Source organism: Galeopterus variegatus, unplaced genomic scaffold, assembly GCF_000696425.1.
Source record: "Galeopterus variegatus unplaced genomic scaffold, G_variegatus-3.0.2 Scaffold5880, whole genome shotgun sequence".
In the NCBI taxonomy this organism is placed as follows: Eukaryota; Metazoa; Chordata; class Mammalia; order Dermoptera; family Cynocephalidae; genus Galeopterus; species Galeopterus variegatus.
The window spans coordinates 114,605-140,752 of NW_007731991.1; the positions used below are offsets into that span (position 1 = coordinate 114,605).

A 26,148-nucleotide genomic window follows, 5' to 3' on the forward strand; every position below is an offset into this window, starting at 1 on the left:
TCCCTTGCTCTACGCACCTCTCTTTATTGCTGCTGGGCAGGCACCGGTACGACCCAGGGAGGGGAGGTCCTGAGGAGTTCCCCACTCTCTGCGGCCAGCGAGCGAGGCCCAGCTGAGCTCTGAGGCCCACTCTAGGCCCGGCAGACTCCAAGGCACGGCCTGAGCACAGTCCTAGTCTTTCAAGTCACTGGCCGGGGACGCCTGGCAGAACTCATCCATGAACTCGAGGAAGCGGCCGAACTTGGGCTGGCCCTCGAGCACAGTTCTAGTCTAGTCTTTCAAGTCACTGGGCGGGGACGCCTGGCAGAACTCATCCATGAACTCGAGGAAGCGGCCGAACTTGGGCTGGCCCTCGCTCAGTGCAGGGCGGGCCGGGGGAGGCGGGGTAGCCCCAAACACCTTCCGCAGTGAGCCCCGCACCAGCCGCTGGTAACGCGCCCGGAACTCCTTCAGCAGCCGCTTGGCCTCCAAGTACTGCTGCTGGTTCACCAGCCGCTGCTCTGTCCGGCGGCGCAGGACCGCGCCTGCAGGGGGAGAAGCCGGAGGGGCACAAGCTAGCCCTGGGTCCCACCCAGCCCGGAGCAGAGGGATCGAGTCCAGAGACCCATAAAGTGGGATGGCGTGGGAGGAGGATGTTAAAGGGACTGAAAATGGCCCTTCTGACTTGGGGCAGTGTGAAGGCAGTACCCTCTCCTGATTCTATCTCGAGCCTTGGTTCAAGTTGGAAACATGCTGTGTGACTTTAGGCAACCCCCTGCCTCACTCTGGTCTCAGTTTCTCCATCTGCACACAGGAAGAGCTGGGGAAGATGTTCTCTAAGGGCCATTCCTGCTCTGACACAAGTGCTTTCTTTGCCTTACACTAGGCAGATGAATCAACTGCTGGATCTTGAGCTGAGCCATACCTAGCGGAGCCTCTGTAATGTTCCGGGGGTCCCGCATGCGAATGAGGATGTCATCCAGCAGCTGGGCTCGAGTCTTTCGTGGGGATGGGACTGGGATCCTCAGGGCCTGACAGAAGGCAAGGGGAGAAGGTGTTATCCCAGGTTTATGTTCACTTTCCTGGCCTTGCTTCCTCATACGGTCGCAGCAACAGGCAGTGGAGCAGTTGGGGACACTGAGAAAGCATGGTCCCAAGGGGACAGTTGCATCTGTACCTATGGGGGTCCTGAGGGGCCATTCACACACTCAAAGAGCTGAATGTTTACCCGTTTCTCCTTGGGAACATAATGTTTCTGAAGAGTATCCAGCTTGGGCTTGGAGGAGCGGTATAGGAGTGGGTACTTCAGCATGTGATGCAGGGCCTGTGCATTCTTCTGGATTCCTAGGGCAAAAAGGCAAGAAAGCAAGACTGAATCAAGGCTCTTCCCCCTTCTCCTCCCAGATGCCTCCCCTAATTTCTTCATTCCCTATTCTCATAACAGCCCTGGGTAGGATTTGAGTTCCCAAGAAGAAAACACTGCTCCAAGATCTCTCCCTAATCTGTTCCAGTGCCTGAAGTGGCATCATTCTTCAGTGAATACTTGTCCCCTATGGGCACAGCTCCTGATGGAAAAATAGCATTGGTGTAGGGAAAAGGGCTAGTCCCAATGTGACCCCATTAATCCCAGGGGTAACATGCAGGGGCTGACACTCAAGAAAGCCCTGCTGAGTACCAGTTGCTTTGGAAGCACAGGTAGTATTAATACATCAGTCTGAAATAAGGGGCTTAGAGAGGGAGCTACCTCCTCTGCCTCAAACCAAATAGGAAGGATTTTGGATGTTGAGTGTGGGGCTTAACTGGGCTGCCAAGAGTTCACAAATCTGGTCCATGTGGGTGTTTGTCCACAAACCTTTCCTGGGAAGGGACTTTTCCAAACACAGCAGGTAGCCCCAGACCAGCTGGAATTTCTGAATAAGCTGTGGTTCTCAAAAGCCAGTGAAGGTCCAGGACAGAACAGGGTCCTGACATGTAGGGCTCAAACCAGGATATCTGAAGGAGCCCTCTGATAGACATTTAGACAGAGGACAGCACCCTGGTGGGAAAAGGCTTGGCACCAGCCTTGACTTGGCCCTGACTTGCTCTGGGCTGTGGAGACGGCCCCTTGCCCTGGAGCAAGGGTATCCCCTCACATACCCTTAGGCTCGATGAAGGCCAGATCAGGCTTGGCTGTTAGCAACTCCTCATAGCCATGGTACTTGCTGGGGAGGGAGGCAGATGGGAGCTTCCTCTGAGTCTTCTTCACCTCTCTGGGAGCTGTTTGTGGTCTCCTTTGGTCTTTCTCCTTCACCTCTAAATCTTCCCTATGAATGACGGAGGAAGGCAGCTCACTCACCTGTGTGCAAGAAGAAAAACACATTCATTCATTTGTGAACACTTCTGAACATCAGCTCTGTGCTAGTTCCTATTAAGGGCAATACTAAAACTAGGATGGGAGGAGGCACACATGAAAATAGACAAGAACCATACGACTTAAAAAATGGTGTTTCATAGGTCACACAACTAGCAAAAATAAATAAATGAAAGAAAGAAGGAAGGAAAGAAGGAAGGAAGGAAGGAAGGAAGGAAAGAAAAAGAAAAATGCTGTTAATAGAAGGGAGCACAGCAGTTTTGGGTAATCCCAGAGGAAACCCCAACCCAGCTAGTAAGGTCTCTGGAGGAAGTGATGAGAAGGAAGGAAGGAAGGAAGGAAGGAAGGAAGGAAGGAAAGAAAAAGAAAAATGCTGTTAATAGAAGGGAGCACAGAAGTTTTGGGTAATCCCAGAGGAAACCCCAACCCAGCTAGTAAGGTCTCTGGAGGAAGTGATGCCCTAGCCTGAGCTAAGTCTTGAAGAGCCAGGAGAGCTTTTCCTAGGCAGGGATGAGGAGAAGGGTGGACTGCAACTGATGAGAAAGGATGATGGTTCAGGTAAGGAACAGCATGAGCAAAGGTGCAGAGGTAAGACACATCAAGGTGCATTTGGGGTAACTAAAGACTGGTACAGCTGGAGAGCAATGTGAAGATATAGGTAACTTGAACGATAAGCAGGGCCCAGATCAATAAGGATCTTTAGATGCCAAGCTGAAGATTTTTTTTTTCATTTTCTTTATCCTCACTCTGATGGCAAGTCATGGAGGATTTTAACCTGTCCTAATGGTTTTATAAGAAACATGAAACCCATATTTTATGTAGGGGTGTAGTTACACCCTTTATTAAAATGGGTGACTCAAGAAGAAATAGAAAATCTGAATAGACCTATAACAAGTAAAAAGGATGAATTAGTAATTTTAAAACTTCCCACAAAGAAAAGCCAAGGACCAGATGGTTTCACTGGTCAATTCTATCTAACATTTAAAGAAGAATTAACACCAACCCTTCACAAATTCTTCCAAAAATTAGGAGAAGAGGGAATTCTCTGAGGTCAGTATTGCCCTGAAACCCAAACTAGAAAAAGACATCACAAGAAAGAAAAACTACAGACAGTTATCACTTATGAATATAAGTGCACGAATCCTCAAAAAATATAGCAAACTATTCAGCAACATGTAAAAAAGATTATATACCATGACCAGATGGGATTTATCCCAGGAATGCAAGGTTGGTTAAATACCTGGAAATCAATTAATGTAATATACCATATCAATAGAATAAAGGACAAAAACCTTTTGATCATCTCAATAGACAAAGAAAAAGCATTTAACTAAACCCATCACCCCTTCATGATAAAAAATGCAGAACTGGAGTAGAAAGTAACTTCCTCAACCTGATAAAGGGCATCTATGGAAAAGCCACAGCTAACATAATAATTAATGGTGAAAGACAATGCTTTCCCCCTAAGATCAGGAACAAGAGAAGGATGTCTGTGCTTACCACTTCTACTCAACACTGTACTGGAAGTAATAGCCATGTGAATTAGGCAAGGAAAAAAAAAAAGATTTTTTCCCCCTAAACAACATATTGACTCAATTGATTATATTGCTTTGGCTGCTAGGAAGCTCAGAACTGCATTTTGAAAATAAAACTCTTATGAGAGCAGCAGTGCATGATATCCATGTCTGAGTGACAGAATTATTGTTTTACTGGCTGACTGGCTAGCTCGGTTGGTTAGTGTGTGGAGCTAATAACACCAAGGTTCAGGGTTTGATCCCTGAGCTCAGAACTGCATTTTGAAAATAAAACTCTTATGAGAGCAGCAGTGCATGATATGCATGTCTGAGTGACAGAATTATTGTTTTACTGGCTGGCTGGCTAGCTCGGTTGGTTAGTGTGTGGAGCTAATAACACCAAGGTTCAGGGTTTGATCCCTGTATCAGCCAGCTACCAAAAAAAAAAAAAAAAGGAATTTCCTTTGTACTTATTTCCTTTTCTGTCCATATTTCCCTTTCATCCAACTCTCTCAATTGTTTATTTTTTTAATACTCATTTGTTTATACTCTGTGTTGTTCCAAAAACATTCTGAAGTAGCTCATAAAGATACTTTTATACTGTATAAATTTATATGTCACTATGAGTTGTCCATAGAATAAAGGAAGAGATGATAGAGTTACACATAAACGTATGGACACAGAGATGTTCATCTTGGAAAGATCTCGCAGTGGGCAGATTGGAGGGGCTAGACCGGAGGCAGAGAGATCAGGGTGAGGGATGGTACAATAATGTTTGAGGGGGCCCTGCCGATTCATCCAGCTTTGTATTTCCCTTTCCCTACACACCACCCTTCTGCTTCACTGACACTGAACATTTGTGGTTTCTGCACACACCATTGTAATTTCTTTCCTCTGTACCTTGTTTCACGCTGTTCTCTCTGCCCAGAATGTCCTTGCTTCCCACATCTTCACCTTAACTCCTACTCAGCCTGCAAAGCTCAGCTCATTTGAACCTCTACTAGTTGTATGGGGCAGAGGCATCCCCTCCTACCTCCAGGCTCTCAGCCCCGGGGTTTCCCTGTTCCAGCACTGACTGCATGTATTGTTCCCATCTATCTTCCCCATTAAACTGAGAGCACCAGAAGGGCAGGACCTGTGTCTGATCCATCTGCATTCCCAGGATCACGAGGCAGCATCAGATCCTCCTGAAAAATCGGATGGAACCATCCCCCAGCCTGACCCAGAATGTTGTCTGTACCACAGGACCATGACTTGTCCCCACATGTGTCCCTCCCAGTGGCCTCCGACCAGTGAATCTCCCAGAAGGGCCTTGCAAGCCCTGCCAAGTGTGCTGCCTTCTGATTTCTAGACCTGCCCTGTGCTTGCTCGCAGCTGCTCACAGCAGTCCATCCAGCTAAGGGATGTGCAGGAACCTGAGGGAGCGGGGAATAAGTAGGCAGGGGCAGTTGGATACAGGCACCTGGGTCAGGAAGATGGACTCTGTGCTTTTGGTGTCCTCATCTGACAGGTGCTCCGGGCTGAGGCGGATGGCTGTGTCATTCAGGCGGGATATGGTCTCTTCGCTATGCACAGTGGAGTCAGAGCAGATGAGAGGCAGTGGCACGAAGGTCCGGCGGGACAGGGAAAGGCCTTCCCAGCCTTCAGTGGGCATTTCTGGCTTCAGAGAAGTGCTTTTGGCGATGGGCATCTCTTCAGCTAGCTCTGCCTCTGGCTCCTGAATTTCTCTTGAGGAAGACTTGATTGTGGTCACACATGGGTGATAGAGCATAAGAGGCTGCTTTGGCACCTTTGGGACTTGGGTTTTCACCTGTAATGGGGAAAAAGCTGGATTGGCTTTGCTCCCTAATCAGGAGTCTCTCCTCTTGGGCCTCACTAGCCTAAGGCTACTTGTATAGTGGTCAGAGCATTGGGTAAGGACTCAGAGGGAAGTAGGGAGGGAAATCACACTTGTTGGGCATCTATCATGTGCCCCATGCATGATGTAAGCTGTTTTATTTACACCTCAAAACTACCCAGTGAATAATTATCTTCATTTTATAAATGAGGAAAGTGGGTTCAGAGAGGTAAAATGACTTGCTCAATGTCACAGAGTAATTCAGTGGCAAAGCCTGGACTAGGTGATTCCAGTCCTGGGCTCCAGGCCTCACACTGCATCCCTGATGATATCACTCTGGTTCTCAGTAGCCAGATCAAGGTTTAACATAGTGCTTTTGACTTTCTTCATGGACTCCTAAGAGGGAGTATTGGAGATGGCCCTGTATTTTCTGGAAGGTGGCAGCACCAGGGCTCTTTCAGGATGCTGGTCCCTATACCTTATATAAAGACCAAAAGACAAATATCTTTTAAGGTCAAGGGCCAATAACTTCTTTTCTGTTGAACCACTCAATTTCCTTAATTAGCAAAAACCCATCACCATTCTTTCTCTCCTTCTTTGCCTCAGTTGGCAGGAGGTATCCATGTGCTCAATTTACTTCAACTGGGCTTACTTCTTCCTCCCCTCCCTATTTACATAGTGGGTTTTAAGAAATCTTCCTCAAAGGTATTTGGTTCTCTTATATCTGTATTTTTACAGACTGTGTAGTGTACAGGAAAGATCCCAAGTACTATAGTTAGAAAAAAAACATAGGCTGGAATACAGTTCTATCCTTTGGCCTTCCATTCCCTCCTTGCAAAATGGGAGAATAGGCCCTGCCCTGCCTATAGCACAGCGTGTTCCCAAATGAGAGGATGTGTGCGAATGTACCTAACAGACTAAAGAGTATGAAGGAAGACTGTTTTATAAAATAAGTACATTTTAAAGAAAAAAATTTGTTTTGAAAATATGTAAAACCTCAGTGTTTAGACTTGAAGCTTGAGGGACGCAGAGTCTTTTCAGAACCCATGCCACAGGGGAACAGGCAGCACCACACCTTAGTGTCCCAAACACCACGTGCCATCATTTGGTGGCTGGCAGGGAAGGGGCAACATTTATCCCTCCCTTTCACAGTTCTGTGATGGAGGTGCTGGAGGGAGTGCTCTTTCCCCATTCCACCATGACCTTCCCAGTCCCTCCAAGGGAAGAATGGATGATCTAATCGGTCAGAGGTTGATAGTCACTGGGCCCTGTTTCTGTGGCGGGCTGGGTTATCGAGCATTAAGAGCAGACTGTTTCAGCTTCCGTATGATTCTCACAAGCAAAGGGCTCACACACAGCTTCTCGGTTACAAGCCTACTCTGGCAGGTTCTCTGTTTACCCCGTTGTCTATGCCTAGGTATGAGAGGAGAGCCTGCAGCTTTTGTCCATGTAACTGGGTGCATAAAAGGTCCAGGATCCTGCTCTGTGCATCTAGCCCCATCTCTGTAAGCACACTGGGGACATGTAGGCATCCCCAGTTTGGCTTTAGGCCCAAACGAAATTCTCCAGTCTAGCCTAGAAGGTATTTTCCTAGATTAACAAAGCACTGATCGGTTTCTCTTTTGGCCATTGGTATTTGTGTTTACCTAACTCTGTTAGTCAGAACCTTGGATGGGAGGCAGGGTGTGGGGTCCCCTGGGCTCCAACACTTAATTTTTAACAAGTAAGCTAGTTCAACTCTCTGAGCCTGTTTCCTTATCTGTTGCAAGGATTATGGGATAGTTATGTGCAAGTGCTTGGCAGAATACTGGGCATGGGTGCTCTGTAAAGGGGAGAGAGGATTCTGTCCTTAGCATCCAGCTCACTCTGGTTTTGCCCCCCTTCCCAGCTGGCTGATGGAAAGGTAGTAGATCCTCGGAGGAGGCAACAGATAAGGGGAAGATGGTGGAAACCTTTGGAATTTATGTCTATTTATGACTTGAAATGCTTGCTCTGGTCCTCTGAGGACTTTAGAGCTTGTCTGGACAGAGACAAGGTGTAGAAGAGATGGCAAGGGAATAACTGCATTTAACTTGGGATCAGCAATGCTCCATCCAGCTTTCAGCTGTAGAAAGAATACAGTTCAGGAGGGAGGAGGATTTCATAGAAATTTTTAAAATTCATCAGATGAAAGAGGGATTTGACCTACTTTATGGCATCCCAGAAGACAAGTCTAACAGCACTAGCTAGAAAAGTTACAGAGGAAGCAGACTGCTCTCAACATAAGGAAACACTTCCTTACAGTTCAACAGGAGATGTGTTCTGGTCCTGGCACAGCCATTCCTAATTACCATAGGTGACTATAACTTGCATTGGTATGGGTTTTGGGAGTTTATAAGGTATTATTATTTCTGTGGTTTCATCCAATCCTCTCAGCAGCTCTGAGAGGTTTTAGAATTGAGAAAACTGAAATTCAGAGAATGAAACTCTTGCCCAAGGTCAAGGCAGCTATGGAAAGTGAGATAGTTAGGCTCATCCCTGGGTCTTCTGACTTCATAGCTGATTTCTGTCTCCCTCTCCACAGCTTCTTCTCTGGGCTTTAGTTTCTCTGTAAAATTAGGGGGTCATACTCAGTGACCTCCAAGGTTCCTCCCTACTCTAACATTTTAGGTCTCTCTGGCTGATTGTCTTGTTCCTCCTGGTTATATCTGTGTTTAACAGAGCAAGGAAGAGAGAAGTCAATACTGAACCTAATGGAAAGATTCCAGGCATTGCGGGACACAGCACCTCTACTGCCAGGTTAGGCTGCACGCATTAAAATAGGCTCCACTCCCTCTGAGGGTGGTGGTCCTGCCTTGGAAGCTTACCTTCCATGATTCCTTCCGAGGCATCAAAATATGATGCTTAGCCTTTACTATCTTCCTTCGAATTAAGTGGATCCCCAGTCGCTCCTGGAGGAAGCTCTTTAGCAGTGGAGGGACTCCTGGTGCCATGATGGGAAAATAAGATTACCATTAGCTAATATTTACTAGGGCTTACTATGTGCCAGGCACTGTTCAAATTACTTTACATGTATTAATATAACTTTTTAAATTCTTATACCAATGCTAGAAGGTAAGTACCACATTATTCCCATTCAATAGGCAAGGAAACTGAGGCACAGAGAGGTTAAGGAATTTTCCCAAGGTAACAAAGACAGTGTGAAGCAAAGATTAAAACTTCACTGGTGTCACTCCAGTGCCCAGGACTCTAAAATGCCTCCAGCTGCTATACCGTGGACAGCAGGCCCCACTGCTGCATTCAGCATGCTCTAGGAGGGGAGGGCCCTGCAGTTGGGCCCACATCCCTCCCCAACTGGGAAGTGGGAAATGAGGTCACAACAGACCTGTTCCAGATGAGCTGGTGCAAAGCAGGTGCTCAGCACTGTCTGCTATTTTCTCCATTCCCTAACGCACCATAAACCTTGTCTACCACAACACAGAGTAGAGCTCAGGCCTGGTACTGATGAGGTGGGGATGAGGGTGCCCACACTGCGCCTTGGGTTAGGGTTGCGGGGGCAGGTTTTCAGGCACCATACCTCGTGTATGGGCCACCAAAGGGTTGTTATGAAAGATGAGCTCACAGAGAGATGGGAAGAGAGCTACTGGCAAGAGAGCATCCTCCTTCGCGATCTGTAACAAATGCAGGAGAGACCATCAAGTCGAAACCACCCCTCACCTCTGGCCAGGTAAATCCAGGTTGCACATTGCAGGGCTGCATGCTTGCTAGGATTGGGAGTGGAGCCGGGGAAGAGATGCTGCTGTGGATGGGACTCACTGCTGTGCGATGCCTTATCCCTGTGATATCATCTGCTCAGACCCAGAATACCTTGCCCCTCCTGTCTGAAATTCCACCATCACTACTGCATGTTTGAGAGTTAAGAATTTTTCTCCGTTCTTCACACTGGATATGTTAGCCTACTTCAAGGTACTGGGGATGTTGGCAGCAAAATAATAAGAATAAACACATAGAGTACTTGTCTCACAAAGAGTCTGGAAGGTTGGCAGGGCATTGGGTTAAGTTCAGTATACAATCTGTCCAACACTTCACCATCCTTAACACAAACCTCTACACATCCCATCAATTGGTCAACAACACTCCTGATGGTCTTTTTTCACTGAGGCCAGTCCTAGGCACTAATCTGCGGAAGGATTGGGAACAGGATGTCAGGGAGACTCACCCATCTACGGGATAAGCAGAGCCAGTGATCAGAGAAAAACCTTCTGCTTGTCTGGGGCCCACAGAGTTCTACCCTCGTGAAGCCAGCCTGCAAATGGTGGCTCGTTGGCCAAGCCAGCCTCCGAAGGGCAAAAAAATATCAGAGAAAAACCTTCTGCTTGTCTGGGGCCCACAGAGTTCTACCCTCATGAAGCCAGCCTGCAAATGGTGGCTCGTTGGCCAAGCCAGCCTCCGAAGGGCAAAAAAATATATAATCCTTCTTGAGCAGAGTAGCTGGAACATCTGGGGACTGTCTTCAGGAAGGTATCTATTATCAATGGAAGAGTATCAGAGGGGCCAGGAGTGGGGCAGTGGCTTATTAGACCCCTGGACACACTGAAAGGTGATGGGTCAGATGTAGGGCCCAGAGAAGGTGCTAAGGTGCAGGGGCTGGAAGGGGGAGGCCACTTCAGTTTGGCTTCCTCTGGAGCTTCACTGGGTAGCACTGGACTTCTACTGAGCAACTGACTTATTCATTATCATTCATTTTTATTCATTCAACCAAAAAATATTTACTGAATACCTACCATGTACCAAGCACCTTGTTGAGAATGAGCAAAACAAATATGAGTCCTGCCCTCAAGGAGCACTGTCTAGTAGGAAACAAGCATTGGAGAAACAGTGAAACAAAGGAGAGTAGATTTACATGTGATAAGTGCCACAAAAGAGAGGTGCATGAAATACTAGGGTGATGTGCCTAGAGAGGGTAGAGAAGGTATTCCTGACATCTGAAGGTGGGGTAGGAGGTAACTAGTGAATGCAGTGGAGGATGGAGTGTGGCAGAGACAACTCTGTATTAACCAAAACCATTTCTTCTACCTCTGGCACAGAGATTGTACTCCTAGCCTTCCGGGCAGCTGGGTGTGATCATGTGACTCAGTTCTAGCCAATGCAATGTGGGCGGAAGTGATAAATGCTGCTTCCAGGCATAGCCCATACAGAACCTTCTGCACATCCTCTACTTTTCTCACCACACGCCCCCTGCTCAACCATCTACCCATCAGAAACATAAGATCCAGTAAAGTACTCTTAAGACCCTACAGGATGACAGAACCATATCTAGAAGGGACCTGGGTCTTTGAATGATGTGAAAGGCCACCTGGCAATTAGGAATATTCACAATGGACTTTATAAAAGCTAGAAATAAACTTTGTGTTAAGTAACTGAGATGTTCAAATTTGTTGCAGAAGCTAGTATTACCTACTCTAATGCAGAGAAGAAGCATTCCATGCAAAGAGAACAATGCATGAGAGGCCTCATAGCTTTCTGGAATTTAAAGAATGTTGGTGTGACTAAAAGCAGAGAGAAAGAGGAAAGAGGATGCTTGGTGTAAAATAAGGCTGGAGATGCAAGTAGGGGCCAGATCCATGCTAGTTAAAGATTGTGGTCCTTGGGGAACCCATTAGATGGATTTTAGAAATATGAGGACCCTAATTTGACAAAACTTGGTGTTGGGTTAGATATGGGCAGGGCAGGGCAGGGGCAGGGGATGTAAAGGAGAGAGAAGTATCAAGGACGACAACCAGTTTTTGGCTTGAGTAACTGGATAGGTGAGGGAGCTATTCACTAAGATAGGGAACAGTGGAAGAACCAAATCTGAAGATAAAGATCATTAATCCACTTTGTATTTGTGCACTTTGGAGGTACCTTTGAGACCTCCAAGTAGAGATGTCAAGTAGGTAGTTGGATACACTGGTCTGGAATACTAGTGGAGAGGAGAGATCCACATTGAAGTTATAAATTTGTGAGTCACTGTTCATGGGCCAATGGGAATCTGAAGTCATCCCTAAGGAGAGAGTACAGAACGAGAGGAGAAGAGGGTCTAAGCGTGGGCCTTAATGGTCTCTAACATTTGATCCACTAGACCAGGGGTCAGCAAGCCTTTTCTGTCAAGGATCAGGTAATAAATGTTTTGGCTTTGCAGGCCACACATTCTCTGTAGCAACTACTCAACTTCACTTTTGTAACACAAAAGCAGTCATAGACAATTCAAAAACAAATAGGTGTGTGGTGACTCTTTTCTAGTAAAATTTTAATTATGGACTCTGCATTTCATATAATTTTAACGTGTCATGAAATATCCTTCTTTTGATTTTTTTCAACCATTTAGAAATCACTCTTAGCCCACAGGCTATACCAAAACCAGGGCTGGCAAATACAGCCCATGGGCCAGATTTGGCTCACCATATGTTTAATAAAGTTTCATTAGAACAGTTTCTCATTCACTTACATATTGCCTTTTGTGCTACAAGGGCAGAATTGAGTACCTGCATTAGAGTGAAATGTTTATTATCTGGCCCTTTACAGAAAAATTTGCTGACCTCTTTTCTAGATTCCAGAGGAGGATGAACCTACAAAGGTGCCTAATGTGTGTTGATAAATGACTGTATGATAGTGGTTAAAGAGAGTGCAGAGTCTCTTGTGTGCAAATCAGGGGATCAAGAGACAATCACTATGAATGGGAGATGGAGAATTTAATATAGTTTCATCAGGATGCAAAATTCTATCCATCCAACTTACGTGATTAAAAAGCTGAAGAAAGTTATAATTAAAATTGATAGTTCAAGGCCGGCCCGTAGCTCACTTGAGAGAGTGTGGTGCTGATAACACCAAGGCCACGGATTAAGATCCCTATATAGGGATGGCCGGTTAGCTCACTTGGGAGAGCGTGGTGCTGACAACACCAAGTCAAGGATCCCCTTACTGGTCATCTTTAAAAAAAAAAAAAAAAATTGATAGTTTAAAGATCCCAGGGCATGTGTGTCATGTTTTCTATGAAATTAAGCGCCGGATGAAAGATATGGGCTTAGGATTCTGGCTGATGTGGCAAGCAGAATCTGGCTATTAGGCCAGCCTGTTCCCTATAGGCAGAGTTGAATGCCCCTGGAAATATATTCAGGCTGCAATGGTAACTTTAAACTTCTGCCCAATCTCATTGGGTTAAGTGAATATAAAGATTAAGCGAAAGTGATTATTTTACTTTTGACACAAAAATTTCTACATTTCTGAGTGAATATTCTAGATGCATAAGTTCTATCTGAAGGCAGAACTGGATTTAAAATTTTTAACTTTAATAAACTGAATATTAATTTCGACACAGTATCTGTATTCCTTGACATGATCAAAATATTGTTCACTCATCTAGCAAACTTATTGAGCACCTATCATGTATCAGGTAATATTCTAGATGATGAGGATACAGATATAGGCAAAACAAAGTCCTAGTGCTAAAAAAAATTTATATTCTGGCAGTAGACAACTGGTAATAGACAGAAACATATAATATGTTAGGTAGTAACTGTCAAAAAGAAAAATACCATTTAAAAACTCAGGTTGTAGGACCAGCCCATAGCTCACTTGGGAGAATGTGGTGTTGATAACACCAAGGCCACGGGTTCAGATCCCTATATAGGGATGGCTGGTTAGCTCACTGGGTGAGCGTGGTGCTGACAACACCAAGTCAAGGGTTAAGATCCCCTTACTGGCCATCTTTTTAAAATAAATAAATAAATAATAAAAACTCAGGTTATAATGTAGAGAAATGGAAGAATGCTGCCCCAACATTAACAACAAGAGAAAACCTGAATAGCCTACAAAATCATCACTTTTCTTGAGTCCAACAGAGAGCTAAGGTCTCCAGGCAATCATGTGGCCTGAAATTAAAGGAAAGACCAGCACCTCCAAGGAGAGATGGGACACAGACACTAGCTCACTTGTGGCAGAATGTGGCAGATGTGAGTGCCACACAAGCATTTGGGAAGAAATTGGCTAAAAATGTTAATGAATTGCTGAAGGCCAGGTGTGGCCTAGAGTAAGAGGGTAGAACCCCTGAGAGCTATAGACACTAGGAGAGTTCACGCTCACTCATGTGAGAAACACTGGAGGCAGGAGAGAGATTGGAGGAAGACTTCTTTGGTGGTGTGGGCCTGGAGGAGGAAAGCAGCTGCCACTATAGGAAAGGCAAGATGCCTTGCCAACCCTTCTCCCTAGTGAACAAAAGCCTTCAGTTGCTGAGGAAGGTCAACAAACTCTGTGGGCCCAGGGAGCTGCATCTGAGGGAGGGAAAAAATAAAAACCCACTACTCCTGGGGTAGAGGCAAGAAACCAACCTGGGCCCAGTACATTAGAGGTCTCCTACTCCTGGGAGAGGGGTAAGACCACCGAAAAAGGCCCATCCTTGAGACACAGGGACTCATGGCTGCCTAAAACTGGGGTGGGAACTGCCCTTGGCTCCTACAAGCAGACTAGCAAGCATTAAAAAACAAGCAGAAGCAGTCTACTGCTGGAGGAGGGACAAGAGTGTGGAAATAAACCGCTCTGAGGAACAGGCACACAGGGAAGGCTAAAAGCTGAAGACAGAGCAGGAACACTGAGAAAAGCCCTCTGGCACCCTAACAAGAAACAACTATACGCAGTCTAAAAGAGATGACCTTTAAGTACAAAGACATAAATAGGCTGAAAGAAAAAGGATAGAGAGAGATATACCATGCAAAAAGTAAGCATAAGAAAGCTGTGTAGCAATATTAAAATCAGACAAATTAGACATCAAGACAAGCAGTGTTATTAGAGGCAAAGGGAGACAATAATAATAGAAGTATCCATACATTACGTAGATACAGGCTGAGCATTCCTAATTCAAAAATCTGGATCTAAAATGCTAAAAATTCTGGAATTTTTGGAACGCCAATGTGATGCTCAAAGGAAATGCTCATTAGAGCATTTCAGATTTCAAATTTTCGTATCAGTGATGCTCAACCAGTATGTATTCTGCAAATATTCCAAAATCTGAAACACTTTGGGTCCCAAGAATCTTGGATAAGGATACTCAGCCTGTACAACAATCTAAATATATATGCCCTGACAACAGACTTCAAAGTACATGGAACAAAAACTAACAGAACTAAAGGGAGAAATAAACAAATCCACAACTATGACTGAAAATTTTAACACACTGCTCTCGGTAATTGATAAAACAAATAGACAAAACGAGAGTGCAGAGAAGATCTGAGTGATACTACCAACCACCTTAACTGACATTTATAGAACACTATCTCCCCAAACTGCATAATACACATTTCTTTTTCTTAAGTGCAGATGGAATACGCACCAAGACAGACCACAGAGTGGACCACAAAACAAGTTAAATTTCAGAAGAATGAAATCTTACAGATTAGGTTATCTGCACACAATAGAATTAACTTAGATATCAACAAATAAAAGACATCTAGAAGAGTCCCATATATTTGGAAATTAAACAACTCACTTCTAAAACACTCATGGGTCAAAGAAGAAATCACAAGAGAAATTAAAAATATTTTAATTGAATGAAAGTAAAAACAATACATCACAACTTGTAGAACACAGCTAAAGCAGTGCTTACAGAATAAATTTTTAGCTTTTCAAGCTTATATTAGAAAGAAGAAAAATCTATACAATTATTGTTTGTCAATTATAAATTTAAAAATTTAAAAAAAGAGGAGAGGTCTAAATCAATGTTATAAAACTACACTATTGAGGGAACTACAAAGAGAGGAGCAAATTAAATGCATAAGTAGAAGGACAGAAATAAAGTTATGAGCAAAAATCAATGAAATGAAAAAGACAAAATAGTAAAGAAATACAGCGAAACCAGCAGCTAGTTTAATTTTTAAAAAGTCAAAAGTGGTATCTTCTAACTCTTTTGGATTAATAAAATAAGAAAGAAGACACAAATCACCAATTCCTTTTTTTTTTTTTTTTAAAGATGACCGGTAAGGGGATCCTAACCCTTGGCTTGGTGTTGTCAGCACCACGCTCACCCAGTGAGCAAACCGGCCATCCCTATATAGGATCTGAACCCGTGGCCTTGGTGTTATCAGCACCACACTCTCCCGAGTGAGCCACGGGCCGGCCCTACAAATCACCAATTTCTAGAAGACGGACTCATAATACTTGTACATGTAATGTTCACTGATTTTGGATAAGGGTGTGACAACCATTCAATGGGGAAAGAACAGTCTTCAATAAATGGTGTTGAGAAAATTGTATATCTACATGCAAAAGAATGAAGCTGGATGCCTATCTCACACCATATATAAAGATTAACTCAAAATAGAACAAAGACCTAAATGTAAGAGCTAAAACTATAAAACCCACAAAAAAACACTTGGGGATTTAGCTGTACCAACTGCTGCCTTAGAAGGAATATAAGCACAGTATCTTAAAAGTTGCCTGCATTTCAGACTTAAGTAGGGCTCAGTTAGTGTGATTTTACAGCAAATCAAACAGTTCATGGATACTGTAAAAATATAGGAAAAACATGTTAAATCTGTCCTATGGACTTTATATCTGCTGCTCCCTTAGGTTAGAACATTTCTTGCCTCTCACCTCCTGGCCCCCAGCCTCACCTGACTAAACTCGTTGTTTCAGATCTCAGCTTAAACACCACTACCTTGAGAACATTCCCTGATAACAAATATTAGGTTAGCCACTCCCCATCATATACTTCATTGCACTGCAAATTTCCTTATAATGTTAAGCATGCTTATATTGTGCTTATCTGTCCAATATCAGTTTTCCCTATAGGTGATAAAGTCCAAAAGGGCAGGGGCCAAGTTATTTTTTTCACAGCTGTATACCCAATGCCTAGCACAGAGCCTGGCACATAGTATGTGCTAAATAATTATCTGTGACCAAATGGATGGACTCCTGTCTTGGCCTATACTCCCTCCACTTTCCCCGCCCTGAGAATTCCTGAGCTCAAATACCTGTAATGCAGAGAACTGGAGGGTTGGCTATGGGGCCAGAGCAGCTCACATCCCACCCTCCCATCTGTGCCCCTGAAGAAAGAGGTAGAGAAGCAGAGAGTCACCTTGTTGTAGGCCAGGCTCAGGTACCTCAGCTCCGGGAAGGGCGGGGCCAGCGTCTGGTTCCTGGCCTTCAGTGACTTCACAGGCAGAATCTCGAATATGGGAGGAAGTGACCATACCTTGGTTGTCTTAGAAGGAAAAAAAAGTCAAAGTCAAAGTGCCCTGATAATAATGAAGTTGAGGCTGCCAAGGACCAACAGATCCCTCCCATGGAATGTGGTGGGAAGAATGACCTTTCTGGAGAGACGTGGCCAAAAGAGACATCTAGGATCATAAGGGAAGATGTTGCCAATGGCCCAGAATTCTGGCTCCAAGTTCCCTGAGGTCACATGGTGAATTCTCCAGCACCCAAAGTTCTAGTTTCAAGTTCTCTGAGGCCACAGGATAATAGAACACTGGTGTAGACATCAGAAGCACTTTGCCTCCACCTCCCACCCTCTGCTCTACAGCAGCTTATCCTGAATAGGCCCTTCTACACAGTTGGGCTAAAATTTCTCTAGAAGACAAAGGGACAGATGCTTGTGTTGTTAAAGGGAATTTTCCTAGCTGAGAGAGGGAGAGCAGGAGTGACTTGAACCTTGAACACCTGGTCTGACAGGCTAGCCCACATCCTCCAGTGGAGGTTATTTATTCAAGGATGAAACAATAGCTAAATCCTGAATGACTTCAGCCAGGCTTTGAGACTTGAATGTGGCATGGTGCATATAGGTCACTTGCAGGGTCATGGCCTCTCCGTACAACCTAGACTGCTTCAGGGTCAACATGTTTGATCAAGCAGTAAAAGGAAATTGCTGGATTAACCATGCCTAACTCAGTTCAGTCACTGATTCCTTGAGTTAGATGGGTCCAAAGGATATCACAGGGTAGATATTGGGCTAATGATTAGGTTCAGATGAACCAGATTCTGTTCCAAACTCCATTAATCACTATATAGTCTTAAATTTAAGCAAGTCACTTAAATTTCACTGTTTATTCAGTGAATATTTGTGGAGCACCTATTTTGGGTCAAGTATTTTGTGCCATTCTGGGTCAACTTATAAAGCCATGTAAGTGGGAAAGGTCGGTCAAGAGTGCGATTAAAGCAAAAATCAGTGAGGGTGTTTGGGAACTTATAAGACTCCCCTCTGCAGGTTATATGAATACAGCCTCTGAGAGACAAAGGAGAATGCAGTGGCAGTCTGATAGGGAAGTCTCTTCCACTGTGCATCTCCTTATTTGGAGCAAGGCTGTGTGAGCTGGAGGCAAGTTAGACTGGAGCACAGAAAAGGAAGAGCCAAAGAGTCAGACTCAGGAGTGTTCTGACCTGAGGGCATGGCTGGCCCTGCTAGGGACAGAGAGGGCCCTGTCTTAGAGGGGGATGCATCTGTTTTTTATAGAGAGAGGCCACTAAAAGTGTCAACCATCCAACTTACTCTCTAGATTCTCAGATGCCAGACAGCTGAGATCTGACACTGAGCAATCCTACCAATTATCTTTGACTTTTTTCTTTCTTTTTTTGCCGCTGGCTGGTATAGCAATCCGAACCCTTGACCTTGGTGTTACCGGTACCACACTCTACAGAGTGAGCTAACCAGACAGACTTCAGTTATCTTTGACTTCTGTGACAGACTGTTTAATGGCCACAAGTCCCTCCATCCCATATGTATGCCCTTTTGCAGCGTGACCTTGCTGTTCCTCCCATTCAGAGGTGGAATCCATATCTCTACCCTTTTAAAACTAGATTGGCTGTTGTAATAAAGAGTCTGTCTGGTCTTTGTCCCAGGCACTGAGCTTCTAAAACCCTTGGAATTTACTGGTAGGAATGTCTTGTTATTCAGGACCCCTTGGATCACACCTGAGTTTATGCTAATGAGGTGACTCTGGGTGGGGTTGGCAATGCCAGAAAGACCAACCATGTGATTAGAGGGTTAGGGCACTGAGCCAGCCTGACCTCTGGGAAGCAGGGTAGGGGAGATAGAGATTGAATTCAGTTATGTTGCCAATGATTCTCCAATAAAAGCTCTGGACTCTGAGGTTTGGGTGAGCTTCCTGATTGGTGAACACATCAATGTGCTGGGAGGGTGACATGCCCTGATTCCATAGGGAGAAGGCACAGAAGCTCTGCATTTGGGACTCTTCCAGCTCCTGCCTTATGTGTCTTTTTATTTGGCTGGCCCTGATTTGTATCCTTTATAGTTCAACTGTTAATTTTAAGTACAAATAACCCTTTCCCGAATTCTGTGAGTCATTCTAGCAAATTACTGAACTTGAGTGGGTTATGAGAACTCGTGAATTTATAGCCAATTGGTCACAAATGCAGATAGCCTGGGGCACTCTGACTTGTGGCTGGCCCCTGAAGTGAGGGCAGTCTTGTTGGGAACTGTGACAGTATTTGAATTTCAGAACCTTGCAGTTCACCCTTGCTCTCTTGAAACCCTGATGCCAACATGCTCCTGACTTGTGGCTGGCCCCTGAAGTGAGGGCAGTCTTGTTGGGAACTGTGACAGAATTTGAATTTCAGAACCTTGCAGTTCACCCTTGCTCTCTTGAAACCCTGATGCCAACATGCTATAAAGTACAGGATGAAAAGACTGCATGGAGAGAGATGCCATGCCATGCCAGCTGTCCACCTGAGTCCAGCCCCCTGCTAGCCTGCCAGCTGAATGCAGCTGCATGAGTGATCACTGGCGAAACCAGCAGAACCCCACAGCCAACTCAAACAATTGTGAGACATAATAAATTGCTATCATTTGAAGTCAGTAACTGGTTTGCTACGCAGCAGTAGTTAACTGATACAATTTCTCACACAGATGTATCTGTGGGGAGGCAGTGTACTTGAGCTGCCTCTCAGGGAGGCGGTGTACTTGAGCTGCCTCTCAGGGAGGCAGTGTACTTGAGCTGCCTCTCAAGGAGGCAGGCTGGTTAAGTGTAGATACTACTTATTTTACATGAATAAATCAATATTTAGCTTATGTGCATTAGCCTCCATGAGCTTGGTTAGTGAGCATCTATGCTGAGAGAAAACCAATTTTCTGTGCTGACAAAAATCAAGTGTCTAAGCCTATCACACCGAGGATTAGATCCTGGATGGTGGTGTATCTGGCAAGGAGCTTTCTAGCTTTGGGAGCTCTTGTGATGTAGCTGCTGGGCTTCATCCTGGTGGCAGCCCCACTTCAATGCTAGTTTAATCATTTGAAGCAGCCACCATTATTACATTATGCTGAACAGCTTCTGAGAACAATGAAAGTCAGACTGCAGGCTGCATGAGGTCAGGGCCCTGTCTGTCTAGGTCACTACTGCATCTCCAGTGGCTAGCACAGTGCCTGGCACATGGTAGGTACTTGGTAAATATCTGTTCAATGAATGGGCTTCCTCAGTGTAATGTATGTATAAATGTCTCTCAGGGCTCCATTAACTTATTTGTTTTCATTTATTAAAATTAAGGTTCTAACTCAAGAACACAAATATAAAGCAGACGGTTCCTACCTCTGAGGCTGAAAATCCAGGGTAAGATGAGAACACAACCTCTGAAACAAAAGAGAAACAGAACAAAGGTTGGTAAGTGCCCTGACTGACCCCCAGAGAAGCCAATGTATATGGCAAGGTGACTCATAGAGGGGTCCACATTGGTCCTTGGCCCAACTGCTAACTGGGAAGAGCAACTAGCTGTGACATCCATCAGGTAATAAGTCCCTTTGCACTTAGGATAAAATCAAAACATCTTATCCCAGGCCTCTGAGGCCCTGTGTGATCAGGCCTTTGCCTACTCCTCCAATTTCATCTCATGCTACCATCTCCCTCACTCACTATATTTCAGCCACACTGACCTTTCTGACTTTGCAGTATGCAAGCTCTTTATAGCCTCAGAACTACTGGGGAGTCTGTACTGAGCAGAAAGTTAACCAACTGTCTTAGAAGAGAGAAATGTATATAAAAGACATTCTGTCAGAGGATTAGAAAATACTATTTGTTATATTAGTAGAAATAGAATATGTTTAGTCAGTGAATTCAGGAGAGAGATTGAGAACAACCAGCAGCATGGTCATAAGGAGGAGGCTGCAGAGATATTTCATTCTTGGGCCCATCAAAATGAGATGAACCAATAAACAGCTGAGTTTAACCTAATAAAGCAGAGCCTCTGCTGGGACTGGATCCTCTGCAGGCAGCACTTGCATTTACTCTAGTTAACAGAACCCCTCCCACATGTTAATTATATTATAATGAGAAAGGTCACATGATAATGAAATAAATAGTGAGAAGGGATGGAACACATGGCATGAATAACTTCTATGATGAGAGTCTGCAAGGGAGTTTGGAAAAGGTTTGTGCAATGAACAAAGTAGGAGTTCACCAGGGGATGGGCCATGGTTGCAAATATGGTACTAAGTAGTGATCCCCTGGAGAAACAGAGAGCCCCCCACATCTAGAAAGATGGACTTCAGCACACTGTAGCTGAATGCAAGTCCTGCCCTTCCCACAATCACAGGAAGCAACTCCATTTTAAGCTTCTAATTGAGAATTGTTATACAAAAAAATGAACAATCAAGAATATCCTAATATTTGAAGAAAATGAACAGTAAAAAGGGTAAATTAAGCGTAGTATAAATGGAATAAATAAGACCAGTGAAAAGGACTGAACTAGGGATATATGCAATAACATTAATGAATCTCTCAGACATAACGTTGAGTGAAACAAATCAGGTACAAAAGAACACATGAATTTCAAATCAGGCAAAACTAATCTATGGTGAAAGAAGTCAGAATGGTGGTTATTCTTGGAGGAGGTACTGACTGGAAGGTTACCACATGGGTCACTGGAAATATTCTGCACTGTAATATGGGTAGTGGTTAAAAGGATGTATACAAGGGTACTTAAAAAAGCTTATGGAAAAATGGAATTAAAAGATTATACACATCTTCCCATTAATTTTTTTGAAGACTCTTGTATATGTAAAGATTCAAGCTCTATATAAGATGTCTATATTTTACCCTATATATTTTCCTCAATTTCAATGTAAAAAATCAAACAGTGTGGCACAGTAATAGATAACTAGATCAGTGGAACAGAATACATAATGCAGAAATATAGTCAGGTATTAAGGAGATTTTTATTTATAATAAAGGCGATATTTCTTTCCTTTTTGTCTCTGAATGTTGCCGAGTGGATGTGATTCTTGGAACCGTGGTAGCCCTCTTGAGACCCCAATGGGAACCAGCCTAAAAAAGACAAGCAAGCAGGCTAAGAATGGCAGAGAAGAAGATGGAAAGAACTCAAGTCCCTTGAGGACATCAATGCACCACAGAATTTACCATCTCCGGAAAGCCTTACTTCTGAGTTTCTTGTTATTTGAGATTTAAAAAAAAAAAAAAAACAGCATTCATACGAAATATATTAGCATTTAATTCTTTTTCTTCTGAATTAGAGTTTCTCTATCATCAGAAATTCTGTAAAGAGGGGCCGGCCCAGTGGCGCACTGGATAGTGCGCCGCTATGTTACTTTATAATGAAGATAACACCATTGCAAACTGTCTGTAGAGAATGAGGGAGTCACTGAAATAGCTCATGTTATTGAATAGTCCAGCTTAAATGTAGCAGCTCTCCAAGGAGCCACAAACTTTCAGAATAAACACACAGAAGTTGATTCCCACCATGGGGCCAGAATCTCTGGGACAAGACTCACCTGTCCGGTCAACATCCTTTTTCATCGGCAGTACAGTATAATCTGGTTGCTCTTCTGAGGCCTCAAACATCCACGACTTGGGCTGCAGCATGGTCCGGAGCTCTTTCTGGGGACTTTCCCTGCCTCCAACCCAGTCCCCTGACTCATCTCGGAGCTGAACCTGCTGTAGGTACGGGATCCGGAAAATCCTGTTTTGATCCAGGCTTAACTTCTTCAGTCTTCAATTAAGGAAAGTGAATACAGAATCACAGCAACAATGACACCTCAGGGATATTTACCAAGCAACTTTAGGGAAAGAACATGGAATCAGGCTTGGACACTCACTCCTCTTGTGACCTTGAGTCAGTGACTTAACTTCTCTGGTCCTCACTATCCCTATCTCTAAAATGAGGATAATATTTATTAACCTTTTAAGGTTCTTGTGAAGATTAAATGAGACAATATTAAAATGGCCTGACATAAAGTAAACTTTGCAGGCATCTAAAACTTAAAGATTTAAATGCCTGGAATTTTCTTTACTTCAACAAATAGGTAGAACTCAGCAGTAAAACTTCAAGGCCAGGATCCTATCTTGAATAGAAATAGAAAGAGACCATCTTTCTCTTTGCTGCTTCTCATCCACTCACATGATCAGAAAAGTCCTTACTGATGCCTCACTTTTATTATGAGCTAAAGCTCAGAGGGAAGAAATGACTAACCCATGGCAGCACAGCAGAGGTAAGTGGTGGAGCTAGGATTTAAACCCAGGTCTTTTGGCTTCCAGAGCAGCACTAAGGGTATCAGGGTGTGAGCAAGGTTGGTGGTTACAGAGGGCCCTGCAGAGAAAGACTTGTGGCTTTACCTCCTGAGCCCAGCAAGGCTGGCAAAGCAGGTGGGGTTGGAGAGTTTGTTGTCATCCAACATCAGTGTCTCCAGCGCTGGGAACCTCAGGATGTACCTCTTCCTTGTCAGTGATGTTAGAGATGCCTCCCTGTGAGTGCAAAGGTCTTGGGTAATGAGCAAGGATAGGTAACAAGCTCCACCATCCCCAGGAAGAAATGGAAGACAGGGAATCCACTGGGAGGACTAACCAGCTTGGGAATTTCTCTAGTGCCCAAGAGAGGTCACTATAGAGATGGACAGAAAGTTTAAATCCCGTAGGTAACAAGCTCCACCATCCCCAGGAAGAAATGGAAGACAGGGAATCCACTGGGAGGACTAACCAGATTGGGAATTTCTCTAGTGCCCAAGAGAGGTCACTATAGAGATGGACAGAAAGTTTAAATCCCTCTCCATTGATCCCTTCCCCAAATCCCTCCTGTATGGAGAAAGTTTACACAGTCTCCTGTATGGAGAAAGTTTACACATATCACTGAGACTGGGTTGGGACAGAGTGGGGAGGCACTGGTAGTACTCAGGGAAAATACCAGGGTGAATGAGGTATGACTGAGTTGCAGGGGGCCTGGTGCATTCTGCAGGTAGAACACTGCACAATTCTGGCTAAAGGCAGACTCCTGGGTATGCTGCATCACCCCAAAGACTGGTAACCATGGGAGCACCAGGAGACAATGCCCTTTGTATGGACCACAGCTCTGCCACCAAGTGCAGTAAGGTAGCCTAGATTAAGGGCATTGTCCCTGACTGCATTGAGGTTCTCCTCTTGATTGACTTCATAAAATGCACACATCAGTAAGGAGTTGAGAAGTCTCTTAAACTCAAACTATCTGAGGATTCTCAGACACACCTGAGAATGAGATTTAAAGGGCTGAGGTCCTGAATCACACAGAAGGGCAGGAAGTGGTGGTATTTTAGGTACTATCATTAATATGACCTCATTTGTGTCCCCAGGTAGATGAGGCCTAGGTAACTGTATTTAAATACAAACAGGCAAATAGCTCAAATCACATTTTTATTCTTCCCTCCACATTCCATCTTACCCACACATTAAAATAAAACATTCACGGACATATCAGCACAAATGCATGTATGAACCACAAACACACATACAACAAGAGTAAGAGAAACTAAAATTTCTTTGAAGCCTACTGCATTCCTGGCACTGTTAGGAATTTTATAAGTGCTATCTCAGAACAGCACCGAGGAGGATAGGCATTATTTATCTCCTTTTCAAATCAGGAAAGTCAAGCTCAGAGATACTTGCCTTAAGTCTCATAGCTAGAAAGTGGTAGAGTTCAAACTAGAACGCAGGTCTGCTGGCTTCCAAAACCCAGGTCCTTTCCACTGCCCCACACCACCTCCCACATTCACATCTTCAATCCTCATGTGGATTAAAGGGTGGGGAGATGGAAGGAGTAGCCATTGCCTGGGCTACAGAGAGCTTAGCAAAGGTAGGCAGTGAGTCCAAAAGCTAGGACTGCAATGTACACCTGAAGTCAGGAATATTTCACAGGTGAATTTAAAGAGGATTTAAAGTAATTTGTTTGTTCACACTCATGAATTTCTTATGTAGCCAGGTACTGAGAATACAAAGAGAAAAAGAACACATCCCTTCCCTCGAGGTGCTGTAAGTCTTATGCAGAAGGTGGATACACTGCACACAGGGGGACAAATGCTATAACAGAAGCAGGTGGGGAGGACTCGAGGAAGGCAACATTTAAGCTAAACCATGAAGAATGGAGAGGGAATTTGCCATGCTCTTAAGCACTGTGAAGAGAGAGAGAGAGAGAGAGAACAGGGAGAAAGATCATCACTTTGTAGCTGGATCTATAACACAATCAGAAGATCTGGGCAGCCATGTTTTCCATCATGGGGCTCAGAAAGACATAACCCACTTGTGAAGAAAAAAATGTGGTGAGTCACAAAGAGAAGCAGATGTGAAAGCTGAGAGATAGAACTTCCAGGCTGCTCCACAGTGCTTAGGACCTACCTTCAGTATGTCCCTAAGACATGGCTGTGAGATTCCCCAATGTTCTTATAATAAATTCCCCCTTTTTTTGCTTACTCAACACTGACAGACCTTTACAGATTATACCTGTGATAGTTCTGACTAAAAGAAGGGACAGGTCAGATAAGGTTTCAGAAAGAGCCCTGGCAGCAGGATAGAGGTATCGGCTTTGAAGTTCAGAGACCAGAGACACTCAACAGAGAAGAAAGGAAGCCTTTAGTTCACGGTATTTCAAGGTCACAGGTGACTCTTTTCCTCTTCCTGGAAGGACCAACTTTCACACACTGAATTTTTAATCTCTATCTGAGAGCAATTACAGAACAACGCACAGCTGCTCTGTTGATTTATAGTTACTTGGCCAATTTTTATTTTACTCCAGTGAAATATGAAAATAGCTAAAAAAAGTCTTCAAAAATGTCCTCTAAAGCTCCATAATAGAGAAGCTGGCTTTGTCTTATCTCTCGTGACAAGTTACACTGCTTTGTCTTTTTAAAGTTCCACCCTAATTACAACATGGGCAAGTTTCATTTTGGTCTCTAAAACAGATGTCTTAAAATGGGGGGGGGGGCAGTCATCAGATGGGTGAGGAGGACAGATGCAAGGCTTCAGAGGAAAACATAAGGCTTGCCCACTGAGCCCTTTGCGTGGCAGTTTTGAGCTCTTTGAAGTGGCAGTTTCTGTCAGTAGTAGAGAAGTGAGGTTTCCAGCTGCTCAGAGTTGCTATTTTATTATCCCTTCTCTTGGCAAATGAAATTAATACCATTTAAAATCTGATAAATCTAACAATTTTTTTAGAAGCTAAAATTATGAATTCAGCAATGGGAATTCATGTGCCATATT

At 44.2% G+C, this 26,148-nt stretch overlaps 1 protein-coding gene across 2 annotated transcripts; it reads right to left on the reverse strand.

The window, feature by feature from the left end:
• Nucleotides 1–23,364, reverse strand: XRRA1 (X-ray radiation resistance associated 1). 2 transcript variants are annotated; one of them, XM_008590153.1, is made up of 12 exons: nt 23,266–23,364; nt 22,425–22,642; nt 20,230–20,270; nt 16,767–16,892; nt 9,237–9,330; nt 8,527–8,642; nt 5,306–5,653; nt 2,116–2,314; nt 1,208–1,323; nt 905–1,010; nt 301–524; nt 1–201 (listed from the first exon to the last, which is right to left on the reverse strand). In XM_008590153.1, exons 1-12 carry the CDS (start codon nt 23,325–23,327, stop codon nt 172–174), a joined length of 1,680 nt encoding a protein of 559 aa, XP_008588375.1. In that variant the 5' UTR covers nt 23,328–23,364; the 3' UTR covers nt 1–171. The 2 variants fall into 2 exon arrangements, with proteins under 2 accessions (XP_008588375.1, XP_008588374.1); XM_008590152.1 differs by having other exon boundaries at nt 1–252; nt 352–524; nt 23,266–23,350.
• Nucleotides 23,365–26,148: the final 2,784 nt, after the last annotated feature.